Below are 21021 nucleotides of genomic sequence, written 5' to 3'. Positions count from 1 at the left end.
ATATGTAAACTCTAATTCTAATATGCTAAACAGTTAGCATCTGTAGTATTTAGGAATATTTTTTCCATTTTATAAAAATATTTCAGCTCCACAGAAGATGCAGAACGAAGACATTTACATTTCATATATTTGCTAGCTGCCAAAAGTATTTGTATGAAGGTTTGCCAGTTGAAAGCCTAGTAGATAATGTCTCTGCCTAGTAGATAATGTCAGGATGTTCTAACGATGAAATAGGACATTTGTTCCCATGGTGACAGATGGATGTGAAATTCAAGTTAATATTACTGCAGCAGAAAGCAGACACAGCTAAGCTTTATTAATGTCATGAAGAACACATAGGAAAAAATCAATCAAATGTTCACTTTTAAAAATTTTGGTCTAAGCTAACAATTCCCCTTTATGTTTACCTCTTTTCCCTAAACAATGGTTCTGGAGAGGATTCTTTTTTCCTTTTCGGGAGCTGGTCTGGGATCAGTGTTTGGAACAAATATCAAATATGATGTGCCCCTTTCGGGAGACCTGGCACAGTAGATGATCACTTAAGCGCACATTGTGGTACAAGGCATGTCTCTTCTCTTGTTGGCCATTTAAGGAATACACTATATAGGAGATGGCTGCCTATGTCATCAGGGATCTCCATGTAGTATGCTTCATAAATCTGGTATGACGTACACCTAGGTGAGAGGGTTGTTCTGGCATTAAGCTAATCGGGGATAAAGGTTTGCAGAATGTTTTATATTATAGAATATGCTGAGAATGAAAAGCATTATAAAGACCCCAAATTAAAAAAAAAAATCAAACCTATTTCTTTGTCAAATGTTGATATCCAATCAAACTTGCTTTCAGTTATAATTCAAGTCTACATTTGGAAGAATGTTGATTATTAAAATATTTGCCATCACAGAGGGCTACCTTGTAAATCTCTTATCAATCAGTACAACATCAGGGCGAAATGTTCACTTCATACTCTTTGCAAATGACAAAGTCCATACAGTATGACTAAGCAAGTTTGATCATTGTGCATTTTTACATTCAACTTCTCCAAGTATCCACTCAATTCCATTTAACAGTCCACTTAAAGTAGCAGCTACAGTGTCTTGCACCTGTAAAACCAACAATGGCAGATGTTAATGTGGTATATGGATATACACATTTGGTGTATAGATACTAGATTAACATTCCATATTTGTTCATAAAAATACAGGTATTGTCAAATCTGCCTGTTTTGTCACTGGCTTCCGGGTCCCTTAAACAGAACATGTTTCTTAGAGTAAATTAGGGGAAAGGAAACAGTACTGTTCAGAGGATGAATAAAGAGAGCCATTAGGAAAGCTGTACATTATTGATTTCCTATAGAGTTCTCTCTTAATCCTCCCTCTGCTGTTTTGTGACATCTTCCTTCCTTCACAGTATCAGTTGGAATCACAGGTTATTTGAAATTCCTTTTTATAACTCTTGGGGGAACAAAGTTTCAAACTTTAGAATTTCACATACATTATGAATTCTATAATTTCTAGTATATTTCCATTCAAATTATGTAATCTTCTAAATAACAGTGTATGTTTTAAAAATACACAAAGCTTTCCAACATTATCCTTATGAAGGCAAAGGAAAATATTTGATCTAAAATCTGTATTTAGGCTTTACTGCCTGGCAGTTCTTCTTTAACTACAGTGTGCCACTAACATTTAAATTAAAGTCCACTTCAAACATTACTGCTCACTCACAAGACAATATAAAGAGGATGAGTAAAAAGAAAACAAATATTTTAAGAAGTGAAGATACCATCCATGGTTGCTTTAGCAGATTTAATTGCAGTTGATGTGCCATGTAAACACAAGGGATTCTTTTAATGCCAACTTCAGAGGTGCAGGACAAAATCAGTACAGGTCTGTTTGGAGGCCCAAGAGTTGGATCTAGCATTGCCAAAATACGAGCAAATTCATCTTGACGGTCATGTTCTAGAAAACAGTTTGAAATAGGAGTATTAGACTATATACAAACCTCACTATATATAATCAAACTCATCTTTATTACATTTTCTTCTATCTTGGTTCTTAGGAGTATACACATAATTGTTGTTACTGGAGTACCTTCCAAGCGATAATAACCAAAGTCACAATAGGCCATTTTCCTAACTTCCATAGAGGCAGTTGGGGCAGTGAGTTGCCCCTCCTTCCTCTTCCTTCCACCTCTCCCTTCCTGATCTGACTTTTTCCTCCTTTTAAAAGGCAATGATTATGAAGACAATCTAGCACGGATGAAGGCTGAAGAAACAAAAAGTAAACACACCTTCAGTATTAAAAGATATTCAGGACATGTTTCTTCATTATAGTTCTACATCTTCTGTAAATAAAATTAGATGCTAGAAACAATCCTAAATGTAAATACATGCTCTAGTTTAAATACTCCCAACTAAAACACATTTTAAAAATCAACAGGTTTTGATTTGTTTGATTTGTTTGATTATGAAGACAATCTAGCACGGATGAAGGCTGAAGAAACAAAAAGTAAACACACCTTCAGTATTAAAAGATATTCAGGACATGTTTCTTCATTATAGTTCTACATCTTCTGTAAATAAAATTAGATGCTAGAAACAATCCTAAATGTAAATACATGCTCTAGTTTAAATACTCCCAACTAAAACACATTTTAAAAATCAACAGGTTTTGATTTGTTTGATTTGTTTGATTCAACTTCCCGTTAATGGACCGTTAAAAAACACACAACTGTTTAAGACTAGGTCAAAGAAGGAGAGTTATACTGTCATTACATGAAAATAAGCAAGGAAAGAACTTTAGATGATAGCAGAACTCTGTTTCAGTGCAGTGCCAGACGTATGATAAACTAATGAGATATTTCAGTGCATACATTAGGAGAAACTGTAGAGACTACCAACCATTTGATAATGGACAGTCTCCTTAAAGAGAAGAAACAACCCGAATGAACTCTGGAATAAAATGAAAACTATCATGCTCAAAGCCATCTAAGCACACATTCTGAAAAGTCAGAGTTGGACCACACCATGGTTAATGGAGAAGGTGTTTGAGCTAATGAAAAAAATGACAGAATGAAAGAGTGGATTGGAAACTGAAGAACACTGGAGAGAATACAAGGAACCGAGCACACAGATTCAAAGGCACACTAGACAAAAGTGAATACATCAGGGCAAAATGTGAGAAAATTGAGAATTATAAAGAGACTAATAATATAAAAAGGTATATTCACAGTGGTCAGATTTCTTACCAAAAAGTTTTCCCCATGACCGAGCATTATAAAAGATCATGATGGCACAGTTCTTACTGAAGGTGATTCAGATTACAGTGCCAACCTGTATGTCTCATCAGAGCCACTTACAATGCAGGATGACAGAAAAGAGAGCACGGAGCCAGAGGCATCAGTCCTCCGAGAAGAAATGGTGCATGTTATTATGAAAATGAAGTTTGGAAAAGAAGCAGTGGTAAATAATGTACCAGCAGAATTACTAAAAGCAATTGGTGACCGTGGTATTGCTCTGATGCGGAAAATCTGCAATGACGCGTGGATGATTTGAAATTGGTGGGAAGACTGGACGAAAGGAATCTTTCTGCTTTTACAAAGAAAGGGGATATAACAGTGTGCAGTAACTATCAAACCATCTCCCCGATATTACACACAATTAAAGTATTGCTCTGCGTAATTCAGGATTGCCTGAAGCAATTGACAGAAGCAGAAGTAGCACCACAACAAGCTGGTTTCAGAGAGGGGCGAGGCACATGTGATCAAATTGCAAATATTAGTCATATAATGAAAAATGTAGGGAGTATAATCTCCCAATACGTTTTGTAGAGTACTCCAAAGCATTTCACTGAACTCACTGCAAGTCTCTACTGTTCACAACAGACCATGGTGTGAACAGCAGCGGGCAACAGCGATTGGTTTTCCATTGGGGAGAGTCCGAGACATGAGTGTATTCTGTCCCCGGGTCTTTTCAACGTATATGCAGAATTTATCATGAGACAAGCCCTGGAAGATTTTGATAAGGTGCAAGGGACTGGGACTTCCATTGATGGACACTTCTTAACCAACCTCAGATATGCTGATGATATGATGCTCTTTGGTGAAACCAATCGATGCAATGCAATAAATGTTGGAGTCTGTAAAAACAGTTAGTGAGGAACATGGACTATTCCTGAATGTGGCAAAAATGAAATTCATGTACGTTGACATGATCAATAACAACAGGATGCAAGCAAACATCATGATCAGCAGTGAAGCTGTAGAGGCAATAGTTGAACTTAATTATCTGGGATCATTCATATTAAAGCAAGGAGGCTACTCCAAAGAAATCTGAAGACAACTAGGGATGGCTTGCTCAGCAAGGCCTCCCTCATGAAACTGTGGAAAAACCATGGTATCTCAAAATGTATTACTGTTAGATTGCTCAAAAGCTTAATTTTTTCCATAGCAACTTATAGATGTGAATCCTGGAAAACTAATACAGCTGGCAAGAAGAAAAAAGAAGAGATGTGGTGCTGGCAAAGACTCTTGCATATCTCCTGGACGGAGAAGACAATGCATGCTATGTTAGAAATATTATTGGAGAGAAGTGGATTCTGCTCTTGGAAATCAACAGATGCAAACTTATATACTTTGGTCACATTTGGTATAGAGATGGAAATATCCTTGAGAAAGTTATCATGGAAGGAATGGTGGTGGGTCACCATAGCAGATGATGACCAGTGAGCAGAAGGACAGATGGTGTGTGGCAGATCACAGGGAAGTCAGCTGCTGTGTGCGCAAAGTTAGTGATGGATCACAAAGGCTTCCAAAAAATTCTGCTATGATGTCACTAGTATTCAGACATGAATAAGAGGGCTTTACTTAGCCATTAACAAAACTAAATCTTTCCATTTGACATTTTTAAATGCCCATCTCATTTGCTCTGATCTTTAGCTCAGATTATTAAGAATTCATACTAAACAATTATTTACACAAAAGGAATAACTGAGCACACCTTGCTTTTATATTGTAGCAAAACTGCATATAACCTGCTTAGTAGTGTCCTTGTAAAATTAAATTCCTCAAGTTATATAGCAGATTCAGTAGTCAATCATTAGTAAGAATTGTCCTGAAACCATACTAACTTCATTTGGACTCATAATTCTTACTTATATTGATTAGTATCTTTCTTTGCACTTCTGAAGGTGACCAATAAGATCAGAATTTGGCCTTCAAAGTATAAATGTATTCTCATGTATTAGCAGCATCTCAACCATCCGCAAAATATGAGTCAACATAGTTAAAATAAACATTCCTTACTTTTATGAGCTTCCGCATTAGCAACATAGATGAATCCATCAACTACTTCGCACACTTTTTTAACTTGAGCAATTACATTGTAGTGTACTGCCTGTTGATTGCCCCCTATGCTGTTTTCTTGGTAAAACATCTTATTGACTGTAACAGTTTGCTCTGTTCTTGCTCTCTTCCTTTCCATGCTGAAAAATATGAAAACATCCCAAACATTTAACAAAATTATCCAGACTAATTTGGAAGGAGAATGGCAAAGGGGAGGGTACTCCACAAAGAGGGGAAAGGGGAATGGCCAAAACATGTAGAACAGTTTCATCCCTGAAACAACTTTTTATAATTTGCATGCATAGTTAACCAGTTTTGCAAGATCCATACTAACATGCACCAATGGGTAGGTTCATGCTTATAAATTTCAAAAATAAAGTTAGAGACACAAAAAGGAAAGGCACTGCTCTTTATACATTACACATACACATACTCATGCTGATCAAAGATTCTTTGGGCCAGATTTAAAAAACTAGGCCTACCTTCTGCCACACAATTTGTGAGTGGCATTGCCAATTGATGTAATTTACAGGAGATGTTCATCCACCTGATTTACAGAAACAATCAAGTACTGTGATATCCAAATTACATTAGTGGTTGAGACCTGGGAAAAAGCTGAAATAACTGAGAACATCCAGCTTTTTTTTTTTTTTTTTGTGCAGAGAACAAGCCTTACCTGGTAGTTGAATACAGTGTCAAAATATTGAAATTTCGATGGTTATTAAATTGAAAACTGACTCCTGATCCAATCCCTACAAGAGGAACAAAATGAATTTAGGATATAAAAATATTCAGTTGCTAAAGACAGCTAAAGCCAAAGGCTGAAAAATCCATAGGGATCATAAATTGGACACATTTAATCAAGTGTCTCTATACTACAAGAAAATATATTCATTGCATCAGAATGTGACTTTAGACACACACTAAATTGATCACACTGAGATGCTGGTAATTTAATTCAGTATTGCTATAAAAGATTGGATGGCACTTGGAATTATTTCAAGTACCTAAATAAGTTATTTAAAATTTGTACTGCAGAAGCACTTAGACCCCCCAATCAGGATCAAGCTCTACTGCGCTTCCTGTTCTTAAATCACATATTAAGTTCTATCCAAAATGTTTTACACCTAATTTAAAAGATAATGCAACAAGTGTGACATATGACAGCAGGAAAACAGCACTAAAAATGTATATTTGCATATGCCACCTGTGAGCACAACTTCATTATTCCAATTCAGTTATGAATAAATAAATATCAGTGGCTCCCAATCAAATAATTTTTGAGATTTTTTACTCTGGTTTAGAGTGAGGGGAAACTGCAGATGTTTAGAACTATATTTTATGTAAAATCCCGTTGATTAATCATTTAACAACTTCCTACATTTTCCTAGGTCACTGTTCTTTTTAATAAAGGCATTTTATTACCAATCTCATATATAACTTAGATTTAAGTAGGAAATGGGGTCCTTCATCCACTTTTCCTTTTTTTGTACCTACACACTTTTTTTTGTATAAAGTGCAGGCAATCAAGCAAAAGTAATTTTTAAAAAAAGGACATAGTATTAATGTCAGCTAAAGAAAACTGGGCTCAAGACTAATCCATGATCAACAGCACATCTGACTAAGTTCTGGACCAAAACCCCAGGGTGAACTCTTGAGAGACAGACAGACACACAGACACCCACCACACACCATTGATTTCAATGCGCGTTTTCCCACTGACTTCAAGGTAGAAAGATTTCACCCCGAATGCTTATTGTTCTACAATGGCATTTTATTCCTCTAATCAGCCACAGAGAGAGAAAAAATCCAGTTTTAGTATAGATTCATAGATCCTAAGGCCAAAAGGGGTCTTTGCAATCATCTAGTCTGATCTCCTGTATAACACAGTCTATAAAACTAATATTCGTTTTAAAGGGAGGTATAAAAAGCACCTTTTCTCTTGTAGAACATGTTTTTAAAGAAACAACTGACTATTACCATGGATTTGTCTTTGAGGTAAGCCAGCTACAGGCAAAATTTCTGGGCAAGTCATCATTCTTCGCACCAAAGATTCATCCAATTCTTCTAAACCTGGTCCAAAAAGGGCAAAGCGAGGTTCTGCTTGCATGACCAGTGATTGTATAAGGAAGGTAGTCACAGCTCCATATGTGGGATGGCTTGATTTCAAATGTCTACTCGGAGGACAGCTCTTTTTGTATCTGGGTAAAATAGATATAATTAGAAATTAAACACAAAATACAGAGGAGATATTAATTACTGTCAACCAAATTAGGTCCCAAATGTATTTTACTTGTGACTTGTAGGTTGCTGATTCATATCAATGAGTGACAGAGTTGTTAACTGATGGTTGTTATGTAGCCTATGTAAATAAATTAGAAGTCTTGGTCCAATGAGAAATGTTTTTTGTGGTTAAGGCACTGGATTGGTACTCAGGAGAGCAGGGGATGCAAGAGCCAGAGCATGGGGAGCACCAGAAGAGTAGGTGGGTGGACAGCTGCAGAGGCGGGGAATAGGGGAAAGTACATAGATCATAGAATCATAGAATATCAGGGTTGGAAGGGACCTCAGGAGGTCATCTAGTCCAACCCCCTGCTCAAAGCAGGACCAATCCCCAACTAAATCATCCCAGCCAGGGCTTTGTCAAGCCTGACCTTAAAAACCTCTAAGGAAGGAGATTCCACCACCTCCCTAGGTAACCCATTCCAGTGCTTCACCACCCTCCTAGTGAAAAAGTTTTTCCTAATATCCAACCTAAACCTCCCCCACTGCAACTTGAGACCATTACTCCTTGTTCTGTCATCTGCCACCACTGAGAACAGTCTAGATCCATCCTCTTTGGAACCCCCTTTCAGGTAGTTGAAAGCAGCTATCAAATCCCCCCTCATTCTTCTCTTCTGCAGACTAAACAATCCCAGTTCCCTCAGCTTCTCCTCATAAGTCATGTGCTCCAGCCCCCTAATCCTTTTTGTTGTGCTCCGCTGGACTCTTTCCAATTTTTCCACATCCTTCTTGTAGTGTGGGGCCCAAAACTGGACACAGTACTCCAGATGAGGCCTCACCAATGTCGAATAGAGGGGAACGATCACATCCCTCGATCTGCTGGCAATGCCCCTACTTATACAGCCCAAAATACTGTTAGCCTTCTTGGAAACAAGGGCACACTGTTGACTCATATCCAGCTTCTCATCCACTGTAACCCCTAGGTCCTTTTCTGCAGAACTGCTTCCTAGCCATTCGGTCCCTAGTCTGTAACAGTGCATGGGATTCTTCCGTCTTAAGTGCAGGACTCTGCACTTGTCCTTGTTGAACCTCATCAGGTTTCTTTTGGCCCAATCCTCTAATTTGTCTAGGTCCCTCTGTATCCTATCCCTACCCTCCAGCGTATCTACCACTCCTCCCAGTTTAGTGTCATCTGCAAACTTGCTGAGAGTGCAGTCCACGCCATCCTCCAGATCATTAATGGAGATATTGAACAAAACCGGCCCCAGGACGGACCCTTGGGGCACTCCGCTTGATACCGGCTGCCAACTAGACATGGAGCCGTTGATCACTACCCGTTGAGCCCGACAATCTAGCCAGCTTTCTATCCACCTTATAGTCCATTCATCCAGCCCATATTTCTTTAACTTGCCGGCAAGAATACTGTGGGAGACCATATCAAAAGCTTTGCTAAAGTCAAGGAATAACACATCCACTGCTTTCCCCTCATCCACAGACCCACAGAGGGATAGCTCAGTGGCTAGAGCATTGGCCTGCTAAACCCAGGGTTGTGAGTTCAATCCTTGAGGGGGCCACTTAGGGATCTGGGGCAAAATCAGTACTTGGTTCTGCTAGTGAAGGCAGGGGGCTGGACTTGATGACCTTTCAGGGTCCTTTCCAGCTCTATGAGATAGGTATATCTCCATATATGTTTATCTCCTCATAGAAGGCAATTAGGTTAGTCAGGTATGACTTTTCCTGATCACTTTCCTCTCCTCTAAGTGCTTCAGAATTGATTCCTTGAGGACCTGCTCCATGATTTTTCCAGGGACTGAGGTGAGGCTGACTGGCCTGTAGTTCCCCAGATCCTCCTTCTTCCCTTTTTAAAAGATGGGGTCTACATTAGCCTTTTTCCAGCCATCCGGGACCTCCCCCGATCGCCATGAGTTTTCAAAGATAATGGCCAATGGCTCTGCAATCACAATGTCCAGCGGGAAGAGGGCAGAAGCAGGGAGTTGAACAAGAGTAGAGTGAGAGAGAGGCAGGAGCCAGAAGGTGGATAAAAGAAAGGGGAACAAGAACTGGCTAGGAGTATACGGATATAGAACACAGAACCTAGAATTGAACCCGGGAATCCTGAGCATCTACATTCCTCTGTTGTCAGCAAATAATTGTGAAAGCACAGCACTGGCAAAGCATGTGTCTCATTCCTCTCTAGTGGCTGATCCATATATTGGAGAACATCAACTATTGCCCATATCGTTCCATGTAACAGATTTTCCCCCCCATTTTTTTTAAATTAAGAAGCTGTATCCAAAAAAAAGCTACGCTAAAAGAACATTAAAGTTCCAAAGTCAAGATGCAAAAGTTAGGAAATGCCAAAATTAAGGTTGCCTGGACAACCATAATTCAGTCCCTTTGTGTATATGCATTATTATGCTTATTACATGAAATACTATTTTTTTCCAAAGGACCTCTGGTTTATTTGATGAGTGCTTGACTTTGCAACATTAATATTCTTTTAATGTAGTTGACTGAATGTATAGATAGATTTTTCATGCAATTTACTGTACCCGAGTCTGTCAGATAAGACCTTAAAAACCAAAATCCCAGTTGCTCTACATAGTACTTTTGGTAAGAGTAGGCGTTTGCTTGTCTTCTGGACAAAAATGTTTTCACCACCTCCCCCACCACACTTTTTGTGTAGCATGCTGTGGCTGGCTCTCTAACTCCTATTCTAAGGTGGCTGCATTTCTGTGGCGTTGTATATGTATAATTTGCAAAATGCTTTGAAATCCTTTGGAATTAAATAGGAATGTACTAATATTGCAAACAGAAAGAACTGAGAGAATTGTTACATAATTAGAAACTTCCTTTCAAGGAACCAGAAATGCATTTTATCCGCAAAACCACTTCGAGAGTCAAGTAATATTTTCCTATAATTAGACTAGCAGAGTTGTGGTTTTAAAATCTGGATTTGGGGTGAGTTATACTGCTTTATACACATTGGAGAAACGTAAAATACTTACATTGTCATGTAGTCGTACAATGCATTATCATTTAGCTCAGAAAATGATTTATTAAAGATTTCCACATCTGGAAGTGATTTCCAGTCAACTGAAGACCAAGAAGGGAGATCCCGCAAGAGAAAATATCGCCATAACAATGGATCCCGCGCAGTTAAACTCCAGTACTGATTTGTGCTTCCCAAATGGCACAGGTCTTGGGGTGAGAGAAATGACATAATATATAACTGCACATCAATCTGAAAACATTAAAAAAGAGCAGTTTTAATGACCGAGGACCTCACTAATGCAAATAGAAGAGATTAGGAGGGAAAAATAAGAGCAAAAGTAATATTACTTCACATGCAAAAGTATAAACATGAAACAGATCACTACATTATTAAGTCAAAAAAGGACCATGCTTGACTTCCTGCATAACACAGGCCATAGATTATCTGCAATTCCTGCATCTAGTCCAATAATTTGTGGCTGAATAAGAGCATAGTTTTTAGAAAGATGTCCAAGCTGGATTTAGACTCCAAATGATTGATCATCCTCATTGTTAAAAAATGTACACTTTATCTCCAGGTTGAATTTTGATGATTTCAGCTTCCAGCCACTGAATCTTGTTATGCCTTTATCTGCTAGAATCAGCGTTTCTCAAATTTGGCCACCGTGGCTGCATGCGGCCACCAGGGTTTTTCCCTGTGGCCACGACAGCCTCCTGGGTGGTGGGGGAGGGGGGGGGAGAGGGGCGGGGGCAAAGCATAGATCCTCTCCCTCCATTCCTGTTGCTCTTGGATGCGCCACCCTGCACCATCTCTGGAGACAGGTGGGGAACAACGCTGAAGGAGCAAGTTGAGTTCTCTACCTGGGGGCGGAAGAGTGGCTTAGTTTGGCTCATGCTTTAGACATGGGGTGGGGACATAGGGAGCCTGTCTGCAGACCCCCTGCTGCAGCCATGGAGCTTCAGGTGCCAACACCCGGCTCTAGCCGCAGGATTTCAGGCACTGACCCCCAGCTCTGGCCACGCGGCCCTGGTCTTCAGTCACAGGTCTTCGGGCTCCAACCCCTGGCTGCGCAGCTGCAGGCTCCGATCCCCGACTCTCGCCACATGACACCAATCCCCAACCCCAGCGGCAGCCACAGGCCTCAGGCGCTGATCCCTGGCAGCACACTCTGACTCCCAGCCGTGGTCGCTGACCCTGGGCGCCAACCCTGGGCTCCAGTGGTTGCCGGCCCTGGGTGCAGATTCCCGGCCCTGGGTTCAGATCCCCGGCCTTGGGCTCCGGCGGTTTGCTGGCTCTGGATGCTGACCCCTAGCCCTGGCCGCATGGCAGCAGGTGTGGACCCCAAGCGCCAACCGTAGCGGTGACTGGAGGCCCCAGGGGCCAACCCCGGCCACACGCTCTTACCCCCAGCCCTGGTTGCTGACCCCAGAGACAACGTCTGGATGTCAACCCTGGGCTCCGGCGGGTACTGGCCACGGGCGCTGATCCCCAGCCTTGATCACGCGGCAGCGGGCACCGACCCCAGGCTCCGGCAGGTGCTGGCCCTAGATGCTGATGCCAACCCCTTGCCCCAGTCGTATGGCAGCGGGCATGGACCCCAAGTGCTGAGCCTGGGTGCCGACCCCTGGCCCCGGTCTCGCGGCAGCAGGTGCTGGCTCCAGTGCTGACCCCCGGATCCTCAGCCCTGACCGCACAGCAGCGGCCGCCAACCCCCAACCACACATTGGCGGGGCCCCCCCATCCATCGCCTCTGACCTCTGCAGCCTCCCCCAGCCCCGCATCCATCCTCCCTGCCCCCCCTTAATTTGCCAGGACTTGCTGTGAAAAGTGATATTAACAAACATACAAATATCACTTTTCACAGCATATTTATTACTGAGTCTGCAAAAAAGCCATACATAAATTACAGTGAGTTGGACATGTATACGTGCATATTTATTTGTTTTTCCTAAAGTTAATTAAGTGTTTTAGGAAAAAGTGTGAGTGGGGCCACCAGCAAGAGTTGGTGGCCACACTGTGAGGCCACCAAAAAATGTGTTGTGAGAACCCCTGTGAAAAAGAGCCTTTGAGTATCAGACATGAACCCCCAGGAGGTAATTTCTGAGGGTATGCCAGAATAATATGATCATGCCTTTGATTTATGGGAGCACCCAAGTGCTGCCAACCGGATGGCTGGAGTGGTCAAGAGAGACGAGGAGAGGTGGGTAGGTTAGAGACGGGAGGAAGGCAGATGGCTGGTCTGGGCGGAGGGGTGGCAGGAACCGGGTGACTCACTCACCGGCAGCGTCTGCAGGGCGCAAACCTCTTCGCCGGCCTCCTCGATGCCGCTGCTGGACCGCTCTGTGGCCGCGGCCGCCGCCTGCCCGCCGCGCTGACTCGGCCCCCGGGCCCACCTGTCCCGGAGGAGGCGGAGGCTGCTGCGCAGGGCGGACTCCAGGCGGCCCCAATGCCCGGCGTTGCCCGCTGCCATTGCCTCGCCCACCGGCTGCGGCCGAGAGAGCCCCCGGGGCGCTGCTCGCTCTGGGCAGGCGCTCGCTGCCAGGCCCTGGAGGCTCGGAGATCCCGGCCTCCAGCTCGCTGGGTGACTGTCCGGCCGGCAGGGAACGGGCGTGGAGAGGGGAGCGCTACCGGGTCACCGAAAACCCACGCCCCACCCCGGCCGCCTCCCAGCTGCGGTGCCGGGCTGCTCCGCACGGCGCTCCCGGTAGAGGCCACCCCGGTGCCGGGGCCCCCACGCACCGCTGCCGTTCAGGGCAGGAGGAAACCCCGGCCTCCCGCGGTAGCACGGCAGCCAGCCCTGGGCTCAGCCCAGCCAGTGCAGCGTGTTTAGACCCGTCCCTGGCGGGAGCTCCGCACCCACGGAACGATAATTGGACCCCAGCCGCAGCTCAGCTGCATGCATCCCTGGTGCAACGGTGAGAGCTGCTGCACTGTTAACGAGGCTTAAGAATTGGAGCAGCTGGATGAGGCAGCCCTACAGCAGGAAAGGCTGGAACTGAGCTCAGGGCTTCTTTAGAAACAACCTCAAACCTGCTCCCCAGCACTGGAAAGTGCTTTTACCTACGATCTGTACCAGGAGAGGGAGGATATATAGATTTTAACCACAGTACCTAAAGCTATACTAGACTCTCACTTTCACTGTTCACCTCTGATGTGGTAGTGAGTCACAGCTGTACATATGACAAAATCCCCCATAAACAAACAGTTTTTCTCCCCTATCATAGTTATCCGTGACTGTAGAGGAGCTGTGTTATCCTCAGCACTTTATACAACCAGCAGTTCTATGACTACTGAACCATTCAGGACCAAAAGTGAGTGTGTGTGTGTGTACACATCCACCCTCTTCAAAATTTAATACTGAGAAGGCAGGCACTTTGCCTGATTGGAGGCTCACTAGATTGTAAATTGTTTTTAACCAAATGAATAGTAATTCTCCCCAGTAGCTTTCAGAATTGTAGGGGTAAAATTTCCAATAGCACAAGAAAAACAGTCACCCTACTGAGCTTTTAATAGTGTTTTATCTCAGTTTAATGTTGACCTTTCTACTTGTGTTCTTCACATATTGCAACTTTCTTGTAAAGAATGGATAACAGCAACTGGTTAATTAAGCTAGCTATGGAATGTCTTGAAGTAGTCCAAGATTAGTTTTGCATTTGCTGTATTCCAGTCTTGTCCTTTTAAGAGTCCCTCGCACACAGCTACATATTTCATTAACATCTTTTCTCCTACTTCTCGGAAATCCAGCACTGTACTATGTAAGCTACAATACAGTTCAGAATTAGATTCAGAATCCATTTCATGGGTTCCAGGCTTTTCTTCTCCACAGTGCTTCAGTCCCCAGTAACACATTTCTCCAATATACATCATGGCCAGAACATGGGTATCACTAAATATACCTGCAAAAACAGTTTAGAATTCAAGACTCCAGGTGACATGACATGACACCTCTTTCCCCCCTCTTATTTTGTTTAACAAATTAATAATCATTAACTTAGTGCTTTTCAATAGATCAAGAATTTTACAAAAGGCAGTAAATATAATTATCCTCATTTTACAGAGGAATACAAGAAAGTACAGAGAAGTGAAGCAACTTGCACAAGGTCACCCAGTAGGCCAGTGGCAAAGCAGCAAAAAAGACTCCAAGTCTAAGTCCTAATTCATTACTTTGTCCACTGTCTTCCAGTAGAAGAGGGGTTTTAATACTGACTTTGCCATGTACAATTTTCTGACAAATATCAGTGTTTATTGCAATGGTTTATAAAAATACAGAATGTCACTACAGAGGCAAAGGATTTTTTTAAAATACTGTAGGTAAACAAACTTTTCTGCACTTCCTCAGCAGCACCGTGTTTAAAAAGCAGCTCCCCAGTAATATTAGTAGCTTTAGTATTTGGACAGTGCCATACTGAATATATCCATGGCGTTTTACAAAGAAAAAACATTACTAAAGAAGTGAAGATTAAAAAAAAAAAAAAAAGTCCTATTAATTCTTTTTACTTTATAAAAAGTGAATTATATACTTATGACAAGGCTAGATTGAAAGCCCCGGTGATTGTCTTAATCCCAGCTCCAAAACACTTCCTATTTGAATTTGTTTAATTCATTTAACCAGCGGGTGCTTCAATTTTCATAATTTATATAAATGTACAGTGCCACCTCAACAGAATTTGTTGAATAGTGACCCCCCCCATTGTTTTTTTTAAACATTTGACTAAAATGTTATATACAGGTGGTGCTTTTTTGGGTGGGGGGTGAAGCTAAACTCAGTTTTTTTAAAGTACTTTAAGATCCTCAGGTGAAAAGCATTAATAGCAATAGTGATATATATAGCCATAGAACAGGTACAGCATAGGCAGTGACAGTAAAAATGTCCCAACTCTACCTAATGTGACTCAACCCAGTTCTGGAAGTACGATCTCTAACACTGTGAACACAGTTAATCGACCATGTCCATTTAATCCTAGGCATGACTGCAGAGACTGCCAGCAAGGTACCACTTAGTACCACGTATAGTGGGTTTTGTGCTGTTGACACTTGCATACTGAGAACTGGACAGATCATATAACATACTGGCACCAAACTGTCTTCAGATGCTAATAACTTTTGGGCACTGATGATCTGGACCAGAATTTGAACCAATGACCTAGATGTCAAAGGCTTTGTATCCCATAACTAGATCATTCAGCTGTCCATTTTCCTGAGATGAATTTATAGTTCAGCTAATTGTCTTATTCTCTCTCTTCCCTTCCCCCCTCCCCCCATATCCACAATTCAGAACAGGAAAAGAGGACAATTTGTTGGGTCCACTAGTCTTGCCTGTTTCTATGATTGATTGTTCTTAAAAGGGGACAGAATTTGAATGTGAGTGAAGTTCAAATTATGTGGTAGAGGATCTTATAAAGGAGAGGGAACAGGAGAAGAACAATTTACCTTCACTGAGCAGTCTAGCTGTGTCTGTATCCTGAAATGAGACATCATTTAGCTGAGTAGGGTATCTAAACCTTAGCATCTTCAGTAAGTAATGGATTCCATCATTAAGACACTGAATATAAATTACACAGAAAATAGAGAAGTGTTAGAACAGCAAACAACAAATTACATTAACTGCAATGTAATCAATTCTAGTCAGAATTATTTTATATTAAAATATTTCCCAAGTACTTATGTGAAGGAAAAACAATAAGATGAATATAATTTTAAAGGCAAAAGTAATTTAATTTACGGAGAGTCACAAATCCATGAAATTAACTTTTTTCATCTTCCTGTGTTCAGATACGCAACATAAGCCACATTAGATTGCTATATTTATGATTTTAATTAAGACTACTTTAAAATTGCTATTTTAGGGAGATTATGTTTAAAATTTCAGCTCAAATTAAATTTAATGTACTAATTGGTAACATCACAGAAGTATTTTCAGGTAACTTTTCAAATGGCTGCTGAACAGATAAAATAATTTATTTAACTTTTAAAGTAGACACTGCTGAAGGGTAAAATTTTCAAAAATGCTTAAGTGATTTAGGATCCTAAATCCAACTTTCAAGTGCGGTATACGCATTTATGTCCTTAAATCTCAAAATAATCAATAGGATTCAGTATCCTAAGGCTCTGTCTACATGGAAAAGTTATACCATTATAAATTAAAGTTTAAATTTCAACAATACAGTTATTACATTTAAGAGCACCTTTTTTATATTAAAAAAAGAAAAAACCTTTGGAAGGGATTCAAGAAAACTGAAAAAGAATATCCACAAGGGGGTTTAAATAGATATAGTTATACTGATATAACTATAGCAGCATAACTGGTAAAAATTTTCCCATGTAGACAAGTCCTAAGTCACTTAGGTGCTTCTGAAAATTTTACTCCAAGTTTCCAACTGTGATCCAAACTGAGCCAGTCCAATGACAGAAGAGAAAACTGTGGATAGATTTAAAAAATCTAATATATTTCGTGGCTGTTGTGATTTTGTCAACAACTCCAATCTAACTCAAAGCAAACAGCTTGTCTGCGGATCACAGTTATCCCATGATCACCAGCTTATTAGAATTACAACAAATTTTAAAATGTCTGCTTGTGAAGAAAAGGGGCTTTACCTTTTTAAACAAGTCAATGTTTTCTGTTAGCCAGCATCCTCTCTCTTTTACAGTGTGACAATACATGTAGAGTAGAGCTCCTCGTCTCCAGGATAGACATTCTAACAACTCTGTACCAAGAACACCAATTAGCTGAAATAAAATTCAAAAGCTGAACCAAAACTGTTGTTTTAGTCCCAGGAAATCAAAGAAATATATGAGAACTGTGAAGGGCACAGAGTTTATTGTTTTTAGGTTAGGCAGCCAAAAAGGTCTCTTGAAACTAAGTGAGTTCTGGACTGGACTACAACCAGTGGTGAGCTGGAGCCAGTCCTGCTGCTCGGGCTGCTCCAAGCCGCTCTCCCCGTGAGTACCCGCCACCCTGCCCGCAGCCAGCCCGTCTCCAGCCAGCCTCGCACCCCTTGCCCACAGCCAGCCCCTGCCGCACCCGCTGCCCTGCCCTCACCAGCCCCGCACCCCCTGCCCTGCCTACAGTCAGCCCTTCACCCCCTGCCCGCAGCCAGCCCCTGCAACACCCCCTGCCCTGTCTCCAGCCAACCCCTGCCACACACCCCTGCCTGAAGCCAGCCAGCCCCGCACTCCTCTGTCTCTAGCCAACCCCTGCCGTACCCCCCTGCGGCCCTGCCTGAAGCCAGCCAGCCAGCCCCACACATCCCTGTCTCCAGCCAACCCCGCACTCCCCTGCCCAGCCTGCAGCCAGCCCCTACCTCCAGCCAACCCCGCACTCCCTTGCCTCCAGCCAACCCCGCACTCCCCTGCCCAGCCTGCAGCCAGCCCCTACCTCCAGCCAACCCCGCACTCCCTTGCCTCCAGCCAACCCCGCACTCCCTTGCCTCCAGCCAACCCCGCACCCTCCCTTGCCTCCAGCCAGCTCCGCACGCCCTGCCCTGCCCGCAGCCAGCCCCGCACCCCCTGCCTCCAGCTAGCCCTGCCCCACGTCCACTGGTGCCCTGCAGTTCCCAGGGCAGTAACCCTGCACACCTGCTTCAATGAAGGGGGCAGGGAGCAGCTGGGACCCACACATGTGCATACCCTAGGGTGACCAGATAGCAAGTGTGAAAAATCGGGACGGGGGTGGGGGGTAATAGGAGCCTATGTAAGAAAAAGATCCAGAAATCAGGACTGTCCCTATAAAATTGGGACATCTGGTCACCCTAGCACACCCCCACGGAGAGGCGGGGACCCACACATGTGAAACGGAGCTCATTTCTAGTTCAGGCCCATCTTTTTAAAAAAGAACTTTAGGTAGGGTTAACATACATCTGTATTTTCCCGGACATGTCAGGCTTTTTGGGTTCTTAAATTGCCGTCCGGGAGGAAAATTCCTCCTGGGAAAATACAGACATATGGTAACCCTATTGGTACAAAAAATACATATTGTGGCACATCCCTTAAATCAGAACTTTTTATAGGGAACCGGTTGTTAAGATTTTGGCAGCTCATCACTGACTACAACTAGCAAGAACCACCACTGTGAGAGTCTAGTAAGCTGCTTTTAAAAATGGTCTGTGGACCATCATTCAATAATCAGTGCTTATAGACAGATAAGAATCAGAACCTTTTAAAGAGACCTCAGAATATTTTGTGGTTTACCCATCAAAATTAAAAATAAGGGTCATTCTCTATTAAAACCCCCAACCATTTGAAATAAGGTCATTTGCCATAATTCAGTACTCACATCTTGATGCATGTTGCTTTCTTTAACTAGAACCTCTGGTTCTGAAAGAATACTGATAAGTTCTTTAACTCTCTGTAAGGAAGAATCTTCTGGAAAATCTTCATCTACAAGTTGGTTTTCCTCAAAATATGTGATGTCCAAGACTATCTATAAAAAGGGAAAACACATAAGGCATAGAAAACATACTATAAACAAAACATTGAACAAATTCATTAAACATTATATATAGTAAAATATGAGCTTGTTAATATTATGATTTTAAAGTTAATTATTTTGTAATAACATTTAATTTAGAAAAACTCACTCTAGAGTTCACAAAGTTAAAATTCTTACAATAATTTCAATCTACATAATAGACACAGGACTCAGTGTTGTCCTCCTCTAACACTGGTGCAACTCCTATTAATTCTGGCTTGTCTCAGATCCAGAGCATAAGGTGACCTGAATTTTCTGAAAATGCTTGCAACCACCACAAAATACACTACAGGTATCTAAGAACATTGAGGAATCTTTTCATGCTATGCCACCTTTTCTTTAATTTTAATTATAAATTTGACTGTTTCTTAAAGCATGTCTCATTTAAATACCATACCTGTGTATAAAGCTGCAAAAGATTTGAAGGATTTACAGTTTCTTTATCTTCTTTACAAAGATCTTTCAGCTTCTCCAGAGAAATGACACCCTTCACTAAAAAAGCATCTGTAAGAGGGTGGGGGGAAAAGACCTTAGAAAGCCAGAAAAATGTCTGGCAATAACCTACAATCAGCCTCGGTGTCTTTCAACAGCCTGACTTGCCTGATTTTATCATTACACGTTTGCATCCATCATAACAATATCTGCAGTGACAGAAACACTGGCTCAGTAACAGGGAAAACCCACCCTCTAAAACGTTTAGTTTTAGTTCTCTCAAACAGCTGAGTAGTAAACTACTGAAACAAGCCAGAGGCGCGTTTCCTTGACAGCCTACTGCTTTTGTACCAACGTTTGAACCCCCTATTTTTTACGTTCACAGTCTGGTGCTTTACGAAAAGGCTACACACTAGAATTCTACTTCTATTTGAAAGCGTCTCTTGGGCCTAGATGGGCCCCTGCCGCAGTGCCAGGCAGAGGCTCGGTGAGAACAAGTCTCCATGAGGAACCCGGTACAGAGCTGTTGCTAGGCTGCCCCATGGCACGGAGCTGCCGTCTCCGCAGGGCTCGGCTGTACATGGGGCAGGAGGCCAGGAGACCGAGCGCCTTCACGCCAGCTGCCTCCAGCGATAACCCCCGCTCACCCTCTCCACCCGCTCCTCTCAGCCGTTCCAGCCTCCGCCCCAGCCCCGCCAGCCGCTGTCGCAGCGCAACCACCACTACCCCAGCCATAGCAGCAACCACTACAACCGCCGCCCGGATCACGTGACTCGACCTGCCTTCTCACCTGACCTCATCGCCGACCCGCCGCCAAAATCACGTGACGCGGGGGGGGTCCCAGCGGGTGAACACGCATGCGCTGTCATGGGAGTGACGGGACCAGCCAACTAGGTGCGGGAGAGGAGGGAAACCGTCTCTGCGCATGCGCCATAGGGAGAGCGTATGTCTTGGCGTCACTTTCAGTCTTCCCCCTTTGCGAGTCTCTTTGGTCGCTCTCGGGGCAGGGCGCCGCCCCCTGCGTGAGCGGGGTTTAACCCCTTGTTCTCCGCCCCGCCGCTACCCTTCTTACCCACGGCAGGACTGATCCCTCTCGTTCCTTAGTCCTGACCCCCCCCCTTAGCAGCTGGGGTGGGGTCAGGTCGTTGCTAGGTGTAGCCCACGTTCACCCCCAGAAGGGGCTGGTCCTAGGAGGTGGGGTTAAGGCTTGGGCCAGGGGTGGGTGTGAGTGGCAGAGTCGTACCCCACTTGGTAGAATTGTCTCCTTTCTCTGGGGTCAAAGGCAAAATGTTTCATAGTAAAACAGAAGTTGTCACCATTAGGCTTCAGAGTTAACACGTGAGTCCAAAGGAGGCAGCTCATGTCTCAGAGGTGGCACAGCAGCTGGGTCACGTTTGGAAAGTTTTATTCACCAGAGGAGATAGAATATAAACAAACAAAAATCCCTCAGAAAGGAACAGGGATGCTGAGAAGGTGGGTGAATATCTTCCACTGACTCTTACAATCCATACTTAAATACTGCTCTCCTTCCCACTATGCAGCTTCAAGGCCTTTGAGGAAC

General features: G+C 42.9%; 2 protein-coding genes across 2 annotated transcripts; both read right to left on the bottom strand.

The window, feature by feature from the left end:
* Positions 1-1013: 1013 nt before the first annotated feature.
* On the bottom strand, positions 1014-13031 carry FBXO4 (F-box protein 4). Its single transcript, XM_065406509.1, has 7 exons — positions 12840-13031; positions 10575-10810; positions 7324-7544; positions 6020-6095; positions 5305-5483; positions 1786-1961; positions 1014-1103 (listed from the first exon to the last, which is right to left on the bottom strand). The coding sequence occupies exons 1-7, from the start codon at positions 13029-13031 to the stop codon at positions 1014-1016; spliced, it is 1170 nt and encodes a 389-aa protein (XP_065262581.1).
* Positions 13032-14070: 1039 nt separating this feature from the next.
* Positions 14071-20387, bottom strand: RIMOC1 (RAB7A interacting MON1-CCZ1 complex subunit 1). The gene is given in 7 exon segments (XM_065406511.1): positions 14071-14457; positions 15992-16103; positions 17156-17287; positions 18834-18980; positions 19426-19532; positions 20251-20294; positions 20296-20387. Coding segments are annotated over 7 exon segments (921 nt in total). The 3' UTR covers positions 14071-14170.
* Between the last annotated feature and the right edge of the window lie 634 nt (positions 20388-21021).

Source organism: Emys orbicularis, chromosome 6 (genome assembly GCF_028017835.1).
Source record: "Emys orbicularis isolate rEmyOrb1 chromosome 6, rEmyOrb1.hap1, whole genome shotgun sequence".
Lineage (NCBI taxonomy): Eukaryota > Metazoa > Chordata > Testudines > Emydidae > Emys > Emys orbicularis.
Note: the sequence above shows the minus strand (reverse complement) of the source record. Positions and strands in the feature narration are given on the sequence as shown.

Bases quoted from the DNA above. Each gene is read 5' to 3' on its own strand.
- FBXO4 (XM_065406509.1), bottom strand. From the start codon at position 13,031: ATGGCAGCGGGCAACGCCGGGCATTGGGGCCGCCTGGAGTCCGCCCTG. The intron at 6,096-7,323 runs GTAATAGTCAGT...TTCCTCTTGTAG, and splicing joins ACCTCAAAGACAAATCCATG to GGATTGGATCAGGAGTCAGT. The intron at 1,962-5,304 runs GTAAGGAATGTT...ACTGTTTTCTAG, and splicing joins TAATGCGGAAGCTCATAAAA to AACATGACCGTCAAGATGAA.